The following is an 18,265-nucleotide window of genomic DNA, read 5'->3' on the forward strand; positions in this document are numbered from 1 at the left end:
TACTTTTGTTTATTTGATAATTTCTCCCCAAAAAAGAATTGAAAATAATTAAATACATAGAATCTTTGCCACCTCACTATGCCACCTCAACACCTCACTTTCCATTTTTCATTGGATACATGCAAAAGGCACACGCCCTACTCATTTTTCCACACGCCACCCTCATCTTTCCACATGCCACACTAACTTTTTCACATGCCGCACACTTATTCTCATAAGCCACCAATTATATACTTCCACATAGGATAATAAATAAAGAAAAAGAAAAACCAAATAAAAATATAAAAGGAAAATTCTAAAAGGGGAAAAAGGGGAGGCTCCTTCTTTCATCATAATCTTCTCCACAATAACAATAATCACCAAATCATCTTCCTCACAAGAACAAAAAAAAACAAGGGAGAGAAAGAGGGAATCGCGCGAGAGAAAAAAAAATCGAGAGAGAAAAAGAGTCTGGACAATAGGAATTCGACATAAACAGTGTCGGTGAATAGTAATAGCATGAACAGTAACGAAATGAATAGTAATGACGTGAACAGTAAAGGCGAGAACAGTAACGAAGTGAACAGTAATGGCGTGAACAGTGTCGGTGAAAAGTAACGGTGAACAGGTCATTATTTCTCATTGTCGAGTTAAATTATTGGTGTTAAGGTTCGGCTGGAGGTTTTCGGGTGCGGACTCTCTATATTCGAATAACATTGAGTTTGAAAGCTTCAAATTGAGGTCCAATTCTACTCTCTTTCTTTTTTTATTTCATTGTTTAGTATATTTGGTGTTGGATTGAATATTGCGTGTTATTTGGTCCTTGTTGGTGATGAATGCGTGTTTATTTTGACTTGTGGTTGGTTTGCTTGATTATGGTTTGGTGAAATGGTATCTCATTTGAGAATTGAAATTGATTGTTTGGGGATGGAATTGAGAAAGTGATAAAAAATTGTATTTAGATTAACTTTGGTTTATTGTTGTTTTGTTTAATTCATAATGAGCATGAATATTGTTGGAATGTGATAGAATTATGATATGTTGAAATGGATAGGCAAATGTCGGTTTAGGTAGGCAAAACTTAGGAGTGATGTGTTTATTAAATGTTTTGAATGTTTAATGTGCGCGTGAATGTTTGGTTTCTAGTTTATCGTGTTCAATTCAAATGTATTTATTTATCTGGGGAATGTCCCAAGACACACATTGTATTTATTCACCGAGGTATGCCCCGATGTACTATGTTGGCGGAAAACGTTCGTGAGGAAGGCCCGAGGCGTCGGGTAAAGTACGGGAGCGTAGTTAGTATTAGTGTAGATTAGATAGGATTTATTTTTGCATTTTTCTATTTTAGACTGGATAAATTGGACTGGACACTGTACTTTTGATTCGTTTTGTTTGTTTTGTTTGTTTGTTTGATTGTTTTACATGTTTTATGTGGTTTGTACATTCGTAATGTCAAAATTAGCCGATACGCTCCACCAAGCGACCGTGGTCGAACCACGGGATCGAGGGGTGCCTAACACCTTCCCCTCGGTCAACAGAATTCCTTAGCCGGAGTCTCTGTTCGCAAACCAGTTTAAAGAGTCAAATGATTTTGAAAAGGATATTCCAATGGTGACTTGGCACACCAGATTATGCCAAGTGGCGACTCTGATTTCTAATGTAAAGACAATCCTTCTTCAAAACAAATCATTTTCTTCTGTCACTTAATAATAAAAACCCTTTCGAACTTAAATCGAATCTTTCGGAGTTGAAAAAGAGGTGTGACAGCTCTGGCGACTCTGCTGGGGAGTTTTCAGAATTTGAGCTTATTTTGGAGTTGTATCGACCAGTGTATAGACATTTTGTTTGTGTTGTTTTGTGTTATTGTTTATCATTGTTGAGTGTCTGCGTGCTCTTTGTTCACAGTTTTATTTTATGTGTTACAGTTTTATATTTGGCATCACGTGCATAACCCGAGTCTTTCTTTCTGCAACAAGTTCGTAGTACACGTGTGTATACGACCTATAGCTGAGTCACTCTTATTTTAGGAGGGGGAGTTGTTGGGTTGTATGGAGTAGGTGGACAGCTAAAGCAATTCACTATCGATCATACGCTCCCCCGAACAACCTTGTTAGTAAACTTCAGCGTAGGTCAGCCTTTAGGTCATGCTTATCTGCATCATATTAAGACCTAGCGGGACTCGCGTGGCCCTTTGTAGGAGACTCACCTCTAAAGCATCCCTACGTGCTAAATGTTGCATCTTTAATGGTAATATGGTCATTTGACGGATTGATTTGGTGGAAAACATGTGCTAGATTTAAATAGAGTGTGTAGGCAAGGAAAAATTGAAAAAAAAAAACAGAGAGGAAAAAGAAAGAAAAAGTGAGTCGAAGAGAAAAAAAAAAGTTTCGTAGTTTTTAGAGTTTTTTATGACTTTTGTTTTTCACAATTCAAAAATTCAAAAAGAATTTTTTACCTTTCACACTCATTTTCTCAAAAACATCAAAAAGATTTTTCTTTGTCTCATTTAGCATGCATTCACAATTCGAAAACTTTAAAAAGTTTTTTCATTCATAGGAGTTTTTATAAAAGAAAAATGCAAAAAAAGATGTTAGAAATTTTTTATATTTCGTATAACGAAAATACCAAAAAGATTTTTCTTTCATAGTTGTTGATGTCATTTTTCTGTGAAGTGTCAAAATGAAAACTCAAAAGATTTTATTAACGTGGTTCATTGTCCATCTTTGGTTATATCTCTTAAATCAGGGTCTAGTTTGTTATTTAATCATTAATTGTCCAATCTGGACGAATTACGCACCCTTGATTCTCCTCTTTCGGGATGTGAGATACGTAGGCATCCTAGTGTTGGTTCGGGGATCTTATTTCAAAAAAAATAAAATTCAAAAAGATTTTCTTCACTCTTCATTTAGAGTAGGTGTTCCATATATATCTTTAAAAGAAACTACAAAAAGATTTTTCTTTAATAGTTTCAAATTTTATTTTCGTATGAATTTCAAAATTGAAAACCCAAAATGATTTCTTTGATAATCATAGATTTCACTTTGTATAGGGGTGTTTAAACCTGAAAAATACGAAAAAAATTTTCGTCAATTCTTTTGACAAATTGTTATTTTCTTTTATTCTTAAAGTTTCATGAAAAAAAAAAGAGTTAATTTGGTCATTTTGGCAAGACTTCACGAACTACGCACACCTGATTCTCCTCCCTCGAGGGTGAGATACGTAGGCGCCCTTCTCGGGTTCGGTGACCTTGTCAATAAAAGAAAAAATAAGAAGTGTTTGAAAAAATGTTGAATTCTAACACATTGGTTATCTCTTGTTCAGTTAGTTTAAGGTAGTTGGTTTGTAGCATTTTGACTGGTCCTCCGTATTGCACCAAGTCATCGAGAAAGTTATGGCCAACAAGGATACCGAGTTTGTTGTCACTAATCAGATAGGGAGTTCGGAAAATGAGAATTTAGGAGCTAATGAAGAGATTCAGAAATTAAGGCAACAAATGATAGAAATGCATCGAGCTTGGGCTAATGGGTTGCCTCCTCCTCCAGTTCCCACTGATAATATGGAGTATCTTTCTAGCTTGCCTCCTGTGTCACATGCAAAATTTCCCATTTTTGTTGACATGCCACAACATGCATCAGGATCGACTCCGGGGCAACAATATCCAATCATTTCTAATGCTCATTTCCTCACTCCCCAATCCAAGACCACCATATACTCGGATCCACCTGTTGTTCATGCTTTGCGGCGCCACCCCCACTTTAAGCTCCTACTTTTGATGTTCATCCACAAGTTGTGCCTTCCTACTCTACAAGAGAGCCTGCATTGGATATTACTGGTGATCAGTGTTACACTTCCGACCCTATATTCAAGTTGACTGGTCTTTATGGTGGCACTCACCCACCTGAATTTCCTTCTAACACTGAGAAGCCTGTTATGACAGAAGAACAAGAGAAAATGACCATAAAATTGAGAAGTTTGGAACTGGCTATGAAGAACTTGCAAGGACTTGGGGGTTACAAAAGTGTCTCATATAATAACTTATGCATGTTTCCAGGTGTCAACCTTCCTCCTGACTGTAAAATGCCAAAGTTTGAGAAATATGACGGACATGGGGACCCAGTGGCACATTTGAGGCGCTATTGTAACTAATTAAGAGGCGCTGAAGGAAAGGAAGACCTACTCATGACTTATTTTAAGGAGAGTTTTTCAGGGCAAGCTTCGGAATGGTTTGTTGACCAAGACATTGACAAGTGGATTAGTTGGGATGACCTAGCTAACGAATTTGTGCAACAATTTCAATACAATGTGGAGTTGATCCCTGATGAAAAATCCCTAACTAGTATAAAAAAGAAGAATACTGAGAGTTTCAGGGAGTATGCGATCAGATGGCGCGGACAAGCTGCTAGAGTAAAACCGCCAATGAAAGAAAGCAAAATAGTGGAGGTGTTTATTTAAGTGCAGGATGAAACATATTATCAACACTTGTTACCTGCATTAGGCAAGTCATTTATTGAGGCCCTTAAAATGGGGGAGATGATAGAAGAGGGAATTAAGACTGGTTGCATTGTGAGTTTTGCAACATTGAAAGCGATAACTCAAGCAATTCAAAAGGGTTCAAGAAGTGTTGGGGAGACAAAGAATGAGAATGATGCATCCTCTATTGTAGTTGGACAGCGGGCACGGTCAAGAAGACCCCGTTGTCGTCACTCTCAGGCTCAAACCCAAGTTCATACCCAAGCTCCACATAATCACTCCCAAAATCCATTATACTCTGCTCCTCCACCTCCATGTCCAGTATATAAAGCACAACCATATGTTCAACCCCCATCTTACCCACAGTGGAAAACACCAACTCCTCAGAGTCGTCCTCTAACTCCACAAATATACCAAGACCCTTCTAAGCCTGATTTTTGATCTAAGCTAAACGATGAAATGGGGCAGAAGTTGAGAGATAGCTTCACACCAATTGGAGAGTCGTACGCCAGTTTATTTTAGAGATTGGTACAATGGGACATGATCATTCCTCTCTCGGAGTGCACTCTTAATCGGCGTTCAAGAAATTTTGATCCAAATGTACGATGTGTGTATCATTCTGATGCTCGGGGTCATAGTATTGAAGATTGTCGAGATTTGAAAGAGAAATTAAAAAGATGATTCAAGATAGATCAATTATGGTGTAGAACATTGACAGTGAGGGAAGCTCTAGTCATGCTGATATGCAAATCAGTGGCTAAGTTGTTAGGCTGAGCAATTGAGAAGTCACCCCTCTCCCTACTAGGAAGAGGTCTGATAGTTTGTTTTGTTTTCTTTTCTATTTTTCGAATTATTTTAGGGTTGTAGTTCGGGATCTATCTTGTTTTGTCCTTTTGTCGTTTATGTTCAAACTCTTCTACCTTTTATTTCAACTAAATGAATTGTCCCTTTTCCTTTGTGTTTTGAATATGTGTTGTTTGTTTGTTTTCTTTATATAATACATTTTATGTTGACTCTAGTGATATGACATGCTTGTGGAATTTTCAGTCAGATCTTAAAATCCAATTTAACCATGAAACATGGAATCAGAGGGCTAAGGTTAGAAAAAACATATGAGACTAGACATTTGGTGACAAGTTGAAGCCTTCTTTCAAAATTAAGGTGATTATTTTGAGAATCATAAGAATAACTTGGACATCAATTGAAAAACATAGCCTAATTAGGTCAAACAGTGTCTGCGTGATCCTATCAAGAGGAACAGAAAGAAAATCAACTCCACGAAAGCATGATGAGTCATTCAATGTAAGGGATGTACAACAAAAGTGGAGTTGTATGATGGGAAAGTGTAGAAAAAGAGGTGGCACACATGCTCGGGGCAAGTTAGTGTTGTAAAACATTTCATAAGTGATCTTGATCGTGCACTTTCGCATTGCATGCTATGTACTAGCATTTTCAAGAATTGATATGACAAGGGCATTTCATTCTCCTATCTAAACATTGTGTCATCCTTTGTTTACCCCATTTGGGCCTTAGTGTTATTTTCTTTCATACCCCTCTTTTGGAATCAAGATAGAGTCAACAAAATTCAAAAGATGAGTGTTAAGAAAAATAAAGTCGGAAAAGTCCCAAAGAGAAAAAGAGTCAACAAAAGAAAAAAAATAGAATCAAGTGAAAGAACAAGCTACCAGAACTACGCATGACCTGATTCTCCTCTCTCGAGGATGAGATACGTAGGCTGCCCTACTCTGGCTTGGTCCAACCAGATAAAAGATTTAGAATTTCCCAGTCAAAAGAAACTGGGACATGAGTTAATCCTCATTGTTTGAGTTAATTTCAAAAGTTGTAAGTCCTACCCCACTTTTAGAATAGTTTGGGCCCCATGCCATTCTTTCTTTCCAACCTTATTCAAAAGTCAAGTTACAACCAAAGAAAGACCGACGGATCAATCTTTGAGAATGTTAAGTCTAAACATGCAATGGATGTGATGACACATTTTGAAAACTACTCGTCTTCCTCATGAAGTCAGGAGAGAAATAAAAATAAGAGAGTCTTATTGGTGAAAACCCTCATGGGCACCATAAGGCGACAGTAGGTTGAGAGAGATAAAAAATGAGAGAGTCTTAGCGGTGAAAACTCTCACGAGCACCGTAAGACGACTGTGAGTTGAGAGAAAACGAAGATAAGAGAGTCTCATCAGTGAAAACCCTTACAGACACCATAAGGTAATGGTGAACTGAGGAAAAGAAAATAAGAGAAGTTTGTTGGCACAAACCCTTCAAGGCGCCAATAGCCGAATGAGGTCGTAAATGCAATTGACCTAAGGAAGTAACTCAGTTTCAAGGTCGTTAACTCAACAACAATTGGTAGAAAGTTTGGATGAAAATATTAGGATGCTTAATCCAAAATACATGGCATAATCATTAGAGGTGACTGTCATTTTTTTGATGAATTTGTCATTTATTTATTTCAAACGGGGACATTCATTGTCTTTTCTTTCTTCTCTTTATTTTTGTTTATCTTTCTTGAGTCAGTTATCCAAATAAAAATTGTCATTATGTTTTCTTTTGTTGTCTATGAGTCAAGTCCATGTAAAAAACAAGTGAGAAAAGATTTCAAAATTGGCTACCAGCTTCTTCAATTGTACAAAGCAAGATAAAGGGTCAGCACATGAAAGAGACATGATGGTGAGCCAAAATAGGCGTGCAGGAATTGTGTCAACAGACAAGTCTGGGAACTCATAAAAATGAAGGTTCAAAGGGTTTATTTGAGAAACACGACAAAGCAGAAATACTGTGTTTGTTTCAGAGTCACTCTTAATAAGCTGAGCTTGGATCAATGATACAGCAAGTCAATGACATATGCTAATGGTTGGAAGCAAAGCTAAATGTGACGGGCACAGGAGCAATTGCCTCGAAAGCCAAAGCCACAAACTAGCCATCATGTTTTTAAACTCACAAGTTTCTTTGTATGTAACAAAAATAGATGTTGCATTCAGATTAAGGATTTTAGAGCCTAAACATCAAAGGTCGTAATTTCTCACCTCAACAAATGCAACAGTCAAGGTTGTTGCATAGGTTTGGTAATCAAAACCATGGTAAAACTCATAATTTAAGATCTCTAAGAGACGCACTTCCTTGTTTTGATAATTCAAACAACATTGGTAAGGAGACACAATTCCATGATTGGGTAATTCGAATTTTGCTTCTTAGGTAATGCACTTCCTAACTTAAGTCTTGATTTCTAGAAGACGTACCTTTTAGTCGAGTCATTTTCCTTGACCCCTAGAAGACGTACCTTTTAGTCCATTCATTCTCCCTGATTCCTAGAAGATGTACCTTTTAGTTGAGTCATTTCCCTTGATTTCTATAAGACGCATCTTTTAGTCGAGTCATCCCCCTTGATTCCTATAAGACGTACCTTTTAGTTGAGTCATCCCCCTTGATTCCTATAAGGCGTACCTTTTAGTCGAGTTATCCCCCTTGATTCCTATAAGACGTACCTTTTAGTCGAGTCATCTCCTTTGATTCCTATAAGGCGTACCTTTTAGTCGATTCATTCCCCTTGACCCCTAGAAGACGTACCTTTTAGTCGAGTCATCCCCCTTGATTCCTATAAGGCATACCTTTTAGTCGAGTCATTTCCCTGGATTCCTATAAGACATACCTTTTAGTCGAGTCATCTCCCTTTGATTCCTATAAGACGTACCTTTTAGTCGAGTCATTCCCCTTGACCCCTATAAGACGTATCTTTTAGTCGAGTTATTTCCTTTGATTCCTATAAGACGTACCTTTTAGTCGAGTCATTCTCCTTTATTTCTAGAAAATGCAATTTCTAGTTGAGTCATTGCACTTAATCCTTATGAGACGCACTTCCTTGTTAGTTTTCATTTGTCAGGTGACACACTTTTTAATTTAAACTTCTATCTCTAGAAGACACACTTTCTAGTCAGAATTCCTCACTTAATTCGTGGGAGACGCACTTCTTAGTCTTAGTCATTCAATTTTACTCTCAAGAGATGCATTTCTTGGTCAGAGTCTTGATTCATTATTGCAACACGCAAGTAGGTATGATTTGACTTTCTCAACATTCTTCTGATGGTAAACTGGGGCAAAAAAAAAATTATATCTGTTTTTGAAACTTTACTTTTTTGGCAAATGATTTTCTCTTTACAATAATTTTGTTTGGGATAATTTTCTTCCTAGTTTTGATGTGATTTCAGGAGCCCACCCAAAGCACAGGGCGAATAAATGGAAAGTCAAGAGCAAGGTGAAGAAATTGAAAGTCAACCAACAAGGTGAAGAAGTTGAAAGTTAAGTAACAAAGTGAAGAAAATGAAAGTCAACAGATCGAAAATAGCAAGTCAGGACCCCGCTTGGAGAACAGGGTGATGAAATTGAAAACCAAGCAACAAGTTGAAGAAATTTCAAATCAGAAGCCTGCCTGAAGAATAGGGTGATGAAACTCAAGTCAAGAGTCCAACAGAAGCTGCGTAGATAGGATTTTGTAATTTCATTTATGTTTTAACTTGTAATTTTTATTTTTGATGTAATGACAGAGACGCAGACCGGAACCTCGATGGAACCTCACTCGACTCTCCAATTCAGTATAGTCCTTCTCTCTCCAATCCTTTGAGATACCCGTGACTCGATTCCCTCATAACTTGGGTAGGTAGGATGTCCTAAGTCAAGACCTGGTTTCCCTCCTTCCTCGTGCTCCGTGCTTTTGAATACATGCAAAACGCACACGCTCTACTCATTTTTTCACATGCCACCCTCATCTTTCCATGTGCCACACTAACTTTTCCACATGCTACACACTTATTCCCATAAGCCACCAATTATATGCTTTCACATAGGATAATAAATAAAGAAAAAGAAAAACCAAATAAAAATATAAAAGGAAAATTCTAAAAGGGGAAAAGGGGGAGGCTCCTTCTTTCATCATCATCTTCCCCACAATAATAATCACCAAATCATCTTCCTCATAAGAACAAAAAAAAATGAGGGAGAGAAAGAGAGAATTGCGCGAGAGAAAAAAAAATCGAGAGAGAAAAAAGGTCTGGACAATAGGAATTCGGCGTAAACAGTGCCAGTGAACAGTAATAGCATAAACAGTAACGAAATGAACAGTAATGACGTGAACAGTAAAGGCGGGAACAGTAACGAAGTGAACAGTAATGGCATGAACAGTGTCGGTGAAAAGTGACGGTGAACGGGTCATTATTTCTCATTGTCGAGTTGGATTATTGGTGTTAAGGTTTGGCTCGAGGTTTTCGGGTGCGGACTCTCTTTATTCGAACAACATTGAGTTTGAAAGCTTCAAATTGAGGTCCAATTCTACTCTCTTTCTTTTTTTATTTCATTGTTTATTATATTTGGTGTTGGATTGAATATTGCGTGTTATTTGGTCCTTGTTGGTGATGAATGCGTGTTTATTTTGACTCGTGGTTTGTTTGCTTGATTATGGTTTGGTGAAATGGTATCTCGTTTGAGAATTGAAATTGGTTGTTTGGGGATGGAATTGAGAAAGTGATAAAAGGTTGTATTTAGATTAACTTTGGTTTATTATTGTTTTGTTTAATTCGTAATGAGCATGAATATTGTTGGAATGTGATAGAATTATGATATGTTGAAATGGATAGGCAAATGTCGGTTTGGGTAGGCAAAACTTAGGAGTGATGTGTTTATTAAATGTTTTGAATGTTTAATGTGCGCGTGAATGTTTGGTTTCTAGTTTATCGTGTTTAATTCAAATGTATTTATTTAGCCGGGGAATGTCCCAAGACACATTGTATTTATTCACCGAGGTATGCCCCGATGTACTATGTTGGCGGAAAACGTTCATGAGGAAGGCCCGAGGCGTCGGGTAAAGTACGGGAGCGTAGTTAGTATTAGTGTAGATTAGATAGGATTTATTTTTGCATTTTTCTATTTTAGACTGGATAAATTGGACTGGACACTGTACTTTTGATTCGTTTTGTTTGTTTTGTTTGTTTGTTTGATTGTTTTACGTATTTTGTGTGGTTTGTATATTCGTAGTGTCAAAATTAGCCGATACGCTCCACCAAGCGACCGTGGTCGAACCACGGGATCGAGGGGTGCCTAACACCTTCCCCTCAGTCAACAGAATTCCTTAGCCGGAATCTCTGTTCGCAAACTAGTTTAAAGAGTCAAATGGTTTTGAAAAGGATATTCCAATGGTGACTTGGCACACCAGATTATGCCAAGTGGCGACTCTGATTTCGAATGTAAAGACAGACTCTGATTTCGAATGTAAAGACAATCTTTCTTCGAAACAAATCGTTTTCTTTTGTCACTTAATAATAAAAACTCTTTCGAACTTAAATCGAATCTTTCGGAGTTGAAAAAGGGGTGTGACAAATAGTATAAAAACTATATAATTTTTCGTCGAAGGCAGGGTGGAGCTACATGTATGATAGGGGGTACGAAAAATTATACTGTATATACATGGTTAAAATTATTTTTTATGTATATATAGTAGATGTAGAATTTCCTTCGATTAGTTCGTATATTTACTTGTGAACCCCCTTGGCGAAAATTCTGGTGTCGCCACTGATCGAAGGGGGTTCGCATGAACTCCTAGAGCAAAGATGGCTCCACCATGACTTCTGGCTCTCAAATTAGGCTCGTTAACTTTCGATACGAGATGAAGGAAAATCTCCAATACTCGTGATTGTGAAGTTAAAATTAGATAAATAAATTAAGATGAAGAAATTAATTATATAATAATATTAAAAATGGTGAGTCGGCCACCGACTTGAAAGTCGGCCATAATGTGTTGAGTTGATGTGATCCATTATGGGCGCCTTTAAACTCGTTTACTCTTCTCATCCATTACTCCAATAATAATAATATCACATTTTATGCCCTACTCACTTTGACTCTACTTTAGATATTTTAACCAATCAATTTCACAATAATGGACCATTCATCAAGGAATTTAACCATTCCATATCATGATAAAAAGTTTGAGGGAAGCTTTGGACTAATCGTAAACTATTTTTGTTAGAAAATAATATTAATGATTGTAGAATAGACTACTTATTTAGCGCTTTTAATTTTTGAGTGTGATTTTTTGACTGATCATTCACATTTGAATGTAAAATATTTTATGCATTGATTGCTTTTTATATCATGGGCAAAATTGAGCTGTAATTATAAGTAAATCGTAAAAGTAAAATCTTGGAAGTGATAATAATAAACTTATCTTCTTCGTTTGATTTAGAGTAAATGCACTATTTTCATCCTAAACTATAAACGAAATTGCTGAGACACACTCGAATTTAAAAGGGGTCCTATTACCCCTTGACTAATTAAAACCATATTTTGGCAATTTTAATGTCTACGTGGACCTTCCGTGTGTTGATTATATTCACGCAGTATGCCACATATGAAAGTAATAATAAACTTATCTTCGTTTGATTTAGAGTAAATGCACTATTTTCATCCTGAACTATAAACGAAATTGCTGAGACACACCCGAATTTAAAGGGGGTCCTATTCCCTCTGGATTAATTAAAACTATATTTTTGACAATCTTAGTGCCTACGTGGCACATTGTGTGCCTACGTGGACCTTTCGAGTGTTGATTCACACAGTGTGTCACGTATGTGCCATGTAGGCATACACTAAGAAGACAAGAATATGATTTTAATTAGTTCAGGATTAATAGAACCCCTTTTAAAATTGGAGTATGTCTCAGCAATGTGCATTTTCTCTTTGATCTATAAGGCATGAAGTTGAATCGTGAAACTGTTCATGTTAAAATAGAGTGACTATATCACATACTTCTTGTAGTGATCCTTCTGCGAACCTTTATATAAAAGCAAAACGCTTTATTTATCGAGTTGTCTTTTTTAACATTAAATACCCTATTCAAATTAAGCATGATATGTTTGAAATAGATTGAGCACTTGTTATAACTAGTTAAATTATACATTCTCTCATAACGAGGTCAGCTATTCAAGCAGTAAAAATAAGCTCTTGCAGAAATATCGAGTAAGACTGCATATACTAAACAATTATGGTCAGATTATTTTTCGTAGTGAAAACTTTAGTGGATCGAACTGTTAATTTTACCTCTTCTCATAGGTTTGTCTCGACTATTATCCCCCACCTTTAGTACTTAACTGAATCAATGTCAGACTAAGTCTATTTTCTCTCAAATCTCTTTCAATTTCTTTTCTTATATTATCCTCTTTTTTCTTGATTCTAATATCCTTTTTAATTTATCATTATCAAAATTCCTATTCCTTTTCGTTTCTTTGTTCAATATACCTTTTTTTTTTGCATCAATAAGTCACTTGTATTTCCAAGATTCTACTTACCCATCATCCAAATTCATTATTTTTTCATAAAAAAAAACTCTTGTAGTGAAAAGATTGAATCATTTTCTTGTGAGAATATTGGTATTGGTATTCCTTCTTGACAAACATGTTGAAAGTTGGTGTTTTAGTAGTGTTTGTTTTTGTGGTGTATTGGGTTGATCATAATATAGATGTTGTTGAAGGATTAGGAGTAAACTGGGGAACAATGGCAACACATATGTTGGATCCTAAAATAGTTGTGCAAATGTTGAAGGACAATGGTATTAAGAAAGTTAAGTTGTTTGATGCTGATAAATCCACTATGAATGCACTTGCAGGTACTCTAGTACAAGTCTCTCGACGAGTTTGGCAGAATTCAGTAGCTTTGACCTACGATGATGTTGAACTCCTTTTGACTTCTTAATATCTACTTTTTTTTATATTCTGAATCTTTTAGTGAAAATCCTGGCTTCGCCACTGTTTGCAGGTACTGATATTGAAGTTATGGTTGCGATTCCGAATGATCAACTTCTTGCTATGACGGATTATGATCGAGCTAAGGATTGGGTCAGACGCAATGTCACTCGTTACGATTTCAAAAATGGTGTCAACATCAAGTAAATATTACATCTTCTTTCGTAACGATGGTGTTCGAGTCAGTTTGAACTTTCTTGCATGATTTTATTCACTTTGTTAACTACTACGATACACTCCTAAAATAACATTTTACTTCTTGTTTCTACTTGCATGATTAATGCAGTTATCCCTAGTTATATTTTGAGCTTGGAATTTTAATTTTAATTTTATTTGCGGAAAAATGCTCTATTTCCACCTTGAATTATATGCGGAAAGGCTGGGACACACCCGAACTTTAGGAGGTCCTATTACCCTCCTGGACTAATTAGTATCCACGTGGCACACACGTGTGCCTACGTGGACCCTTCAGTGTGCTGTACCACGTATGTGCTACGTAAGTACTAAGGTTGTCAAAAATACTAGTTTAATAAGTCCAAGGGGAGTAATATATAGGACCCTCCTAGAGTTCGGGTGTGCCTCAACTTTTACGCATATAGTTCAAGGTGGAAATAGAGCATTTTCTATTTTTATGAATTGTCTTGTTATATGTCATGAGCTGGGGGTCTATCGAAAACAACCTCTCTATTTATCTGAGATAGTGGTATGAACTGCGTACACTTTATCCTCCCAGACCCCACTTTGTGACAATTAATACACGGGGTATATTGTTGTTGTTGTATCTATATGAACTGTCTAGTTGTTGAATGATTTAAGCACTAGGCTAATTCCATGTGCTCTACGCTGACGGTTTGCGCGGAAAGGCAAATCCATGAGTTGAACGTCATCTTATTATATATTACAAATTTTAAATTTTTATTTTCATTTTTTTCATTCTATGGTACTATTTCCATGTGCTGTGTTCCTGCTTGTGTAGTGTTCGAAAAGTAAATGCATGATATTTGGATCTGTGCATTGAGTTGAAGGCCTTTTTTTATTTGGTCCAACACTTTATGATACCAATGGTCCAATTTACCTTAAATGTTGTGTCTTCAGTAAGCAAAATGTATTAAAGAAGATCAATCATTTTAAGAGGGGTATGAGGTTGAGATAGTTTGGTCATGTAATGAGAAGGGGCACTGATGCCTCCATTCGCAAGTGTGAGAGGTTGGCTCTGGATGGTTTCAAGAGGGGTAGAGGTAGGCCGAAGAAATACTGGAGGAGGGTGATTAGACAAGATATGAAGCAGCTACAACTTACTGAGGACATGACCCTAGATAGAAAGTTATGGAGGATGTGAATTAGGGTAGAGGGCTAGCGCGGGTGGGTTAGGCGTAGCTAGTAGTTAGGAGTGCTTTGGTTGCAGTCGTGCTAGTAGTCATAGGTGAGTTGGGAGTGAGGTGTGTGCGCACGTGATAGTGTAGAGTATACGTGATGGGTGTTTTCTTTTTTGTTATTTCATTATGTTGCATATTTTATTACGATTTTGTTTAATGTCCTTTGTTCTGAGCCGGGGGTCTATCGGAAACAGCCTCTCTACTTCTTCGGCGAGGTAGTGGTACGGACCTAGTACATTTTACCCTCCCAAGACCCCACTATGTGGGAATACACTGGTATGTTGTTGTTGTTGTAATCATTTTGTTGTCGTTATTTTCCTTTCTATCATATTGTTTTGTCTACACATTTATTGAACTGAGAGTCTATCAGAAACAACCTCTCTACCTCGCAAAGGTAGGGGTAAGGTTGAGTACATCCATCGATCGTACTCTCCCCAGACCTCACTTGTTGAACTTTGTCGAAATGCTGATGTAACATTGAAAAACTTCGTTTGAAGAGCTATTTATCGAGTGAAATACTAGTTTTCGTTCAAGTTCTTTAACGTGAAATGCATGTCTAGATACTCGTTTTTTCAACTTCAACCAAATATAGTCCGAGCGCCTACTTAGTCTCGTGAATTTTACTCTGTCTGCAGATATGTTGCAGTTGGTAATGAGCCATTTTTGATAACCTACAACAACTCCTTTGTGAACTTAACATTCCCAGCTTTGCAAAATATCCAAAATGCACTGAACGAAGCTGGTGTTGGGGACTCCATAAAAGCAACTGTACCGCTTAATGCTGATGTCTATTTCTCACCGGAGTCTAATCCTGTACCATCTGCTGGTAGATTCCGGGCCGACATTGCTGAACTAATGACACAGATTGTTCAGTTCATGAGCAAGAATCAAGCACCCTTTACAGTAAACATATACCCCTTTCTAAGTCTTTATGCCAATGAACATTTCCCTATTGACTTTGCTTTCTTTGATGGTACTCCTAACCCTGTTATCGATAACGGGGTTGAGTACACCAATGTATTTGATGCCAACTTTGATACCCTGCACTCAGCCTTAAAAGCAGTTGGTTATGGGGACCTAGCCATCCTAGTCGGAGAAGTCGGTTGGCCTACGGATGGTGACAAGAGTGCTAACTTAAACAACGCGTATCGGTTCTACAGAGGACTGTTTGCAAAACTTGCATCAAACAAAGGTTATTTCTCTCGATATTTTGTAGGCATAATACATAAACAGACACTCAAACTTGGTCGTAGCTGACAGGTAAGCACTCAACTTGGTATCAACTTGCAACTAAATACTCTAACTCGTCCCCACTGTGTCTCTCGTGGACACCCTACAATGACGTGATACATAAATTTGGATACTCAAAGTTAAAGAGTGTTTATTTGCCAACCGAGGCCAAGTTTGAGTGTAAGTTTATGTATTATGCCTGTTTTATACTCGCTTTTATACAACAGATTTCATCCACGTTAAAGTATTGTGTCTCGTTCTTCGTCACACCTGATTATTTTGATCGTAACAGGAACACCCCTTAGGCCAGGATACATTGAAGTGTACTTATTTGGTCTCATTGATGAGGATGCTAAAAGCATTGCTCCAGGCAATTTCGAGCGACACTGGGGAATCTTTCGATACGATGGACAACCAAAGTTTCCAATGGACATATCAGGACAAGGACAAGATAAACATCTTATTGCTGCTAAAAATGTGCAATATCTACCCAAAAGATGGTGTATGTTAAATCCAAAAGCTAAAGATTTAAGCAAACTTGCTGAGAGCATTGACTATGCTTGTACATTTTCAGATTGTACAGCATTAGGATATGGTTCTTCTTGCAATAATTTGGATGCTAATGGAAATGCATCATATGCATTTAATATGTATTATCAAGTTCAAAATCAATTGGATGTGAGTTGTGATTTTCAAGGACTTGCAATGGTGACTGACAAGAATTTATCTCAGGGGACTTGTAATTTTATTATTCAGACAGGTATATACTCTTTTTCACATAAGGTTTTGCCAGAGATTGTTGTGTTGTTAAGTGGCTTTACACTTATTTTAATGTAGATATAAGTAGGTGTGTGTGTAGATAAATTTACAAATTTGTTGTTTTTGATAAATTTATTTGAGGGATTGTATTCAAGACTATGGGGTATATCACCCTTCAATAAAAGTTATACAGGATTTGTGTTTTTGTTTGTTCCAATTCTGAGCTTTCTTTTGTGGTTTAGCTTCATGAAAAAAAAAAAAACAAAAACAAGCAGCCCGGTGCACTAAAGTGTCCGCTATGCGCAGGATTCGGGGAACGACTCCACTACAAGGATGTATAGTACGCTGTCTCACCTTGCATTTCTGTCAGAGGCTGTTTCCAAGGCTTGAACCTATGACCTCCTGGTCATGACAGCAACTTAACCAGTTACTCTAAGGCTCCCTTTCAATTGTTTAGCGTCATGTAGTATAAAAAAGAAAAGCTAAGTTTGTGACTCCGAGATTCAAAAAGGCAGAATTTTGTTATGTGTCAATAGTTTTTCATTAAATAAAAAGAGAAATGGTAATGTGGTGTAACACCCCGCATTTCGGGCTAGAACGTAAACCGTTATTCTTTCACATAGAGGTTGCAAAATTCATGAATCCTATGCAAATTTAGTATGTAATCAATTATGTAGTGTGTGAATCTAGTTGAGCATGAATGAGATCATAGAAGTCCCTTAACTCAAAGATGGGTTAAAAACTTTCCTATCGTTCAAGTTTTAGTGAACGTTAAAACTTGGGTAAACTTCAATCGATCATAACTCATTATATATGACGAACTGGGTGTCCTACTATATATCAAATGAAAGATCTTTGAATTAGCTTTCCATCGATACCAAATTCGCCTAAAACGGACACTCGGTGAAGAAGTTAAAGCATTTTTAGTGTCAGTATTTCCGTTTGACTGACCACCGCATCGCGATGAGCCTTAAATAGACAATTGTCAATTCCAGTAGCTCATCGCGATTTCCAGCACGTCGCTGTGAAGCCTTATACGGCGTTCCAGTCCCGAATTTTAAATTCTAAGGTCAAACTAGACATTTTCCGTGGTCCCAAACCCATCCAAACATGGGATTTAATCCCAAATACACCTAAATACATACACTTTCACCAAAATTCATCAAGAACGCTCTCTAGGGTTTCAAACAAGAATCCCAAATAATTCAAGATTCAACTGTGAGTTTTTGAAGATAATTAGAGATTTGGAATCCCCAATCCGTAAGCTTCAAGAATCATTCATTATTCTCCGAAATAGAGGTACGTGGGGTTATCCTAAATTTCATGGGCATGTTTTCAAAAAGGAATTTACGCAACACTTTAAATTTATACAAGTATATATATGTTTTTATAAATGGAGGTTTTCAATTGATACAAATAACATGTTTTGATATATGATTTTGAAAGAATTATTGAGATATCATGGGGTTGTTTGTTTGAATATATTTAAATGGTTGAATTGTGAACATGTGACCTGAAATTTCAAAACGGTGCGATGTACATGAGTTGTGAATTTTCTAAATTCCCCATGATAATGTTTATACCCCATATTATACTAGTGTTAAACCATTGAGAGCATGAGTTTTGTAATTGATATGACATTACCCAT

General features: G+C 36.9%; 1 protein-coding gene across 2 annotated transcripts; it reads left to right on the forward strand.

The window, feature by feature from the left end:
- Nucleotides 1–12,326: 12,326 nt before the first annotated feature.
- LOC107844014 (glucan endo-1,3-beta-glucosidase 8) lies at nucleotides 12,327–17,146 on the forward strand. 2 transcript variants are annotated; one of them, XM_016688483.2, is made up of 5 exons: nucleotides 12,440–13,116; nucleotides 13,266–13,395; nucleotides 15,264–15,820; nucleotides 16,151–16,618; nucleotides 16,924–17,146. In XM_016688483.2, the coding sequence occupies exons 1-5, from the start codon at nucleotides 12,906–12,908 to the stop codon at nucleotides 16,956–16,958; spliced, it is 1,401 nt and encodes a 466-aa protein (XP_016543969.1). In that variant the 5' UTR covers nucleotides 12,440–12,905; the 3' UTR covers nucleotides 16,959–17,146. The 2 variants fall into 2 exon arrangements, with proteins under 2 accessions (XP_016543968.1, XP_016543969.1); XM_016688482.2 differs by lacking the exon at nucleotides 16,924–17,146 and having other exon boundaries at nucleotides 12,327–13,116; nucleotides 16,151–16,822.
- Nucleotides 17,147–18,265: the final 1,119 nt, after the last annotated feature.

This window comes from Capsicum annuum, chromosome 10 (assembly GCF_002878395.1).
Source record: "Capsicum annuum cultivar UCD-10X-F1 chromosome 10, UCD10Xv1.1, whole genome shotgun sequence".
Taxonomy (NCBI): Eukaryota; Viridiplantae; Streptophyta; class Magnoliopsida; order Solanales; family Solanaceae; genus Capsicum; species Capsicum annuum.

Bases quoted from the DNA above. Each gene is read 5' to 3' on its own strand.
- LOC107844014 (XM_016688482.2), top strand. From the start codon at position 12,906: ATGTTGAAAGTTGGTGTTTTAGTAGTGTTTGTTTTTGTGGTGTATTGG. The intron at 13,117-13,265 runs GTACTCTAGTAC...CACTGTTTGCAG, and splicing joins CACTATGAATGCACTTGCAG to GTACTGATATTGAAGTTATG. The intron at 13,396-15,263 runs GTAAATATTACA...CTCTGTCTGCAG, and splicing joins AAAAATGGTGTCAACATCAA to ATATGTTGCAGTTGGTAATG.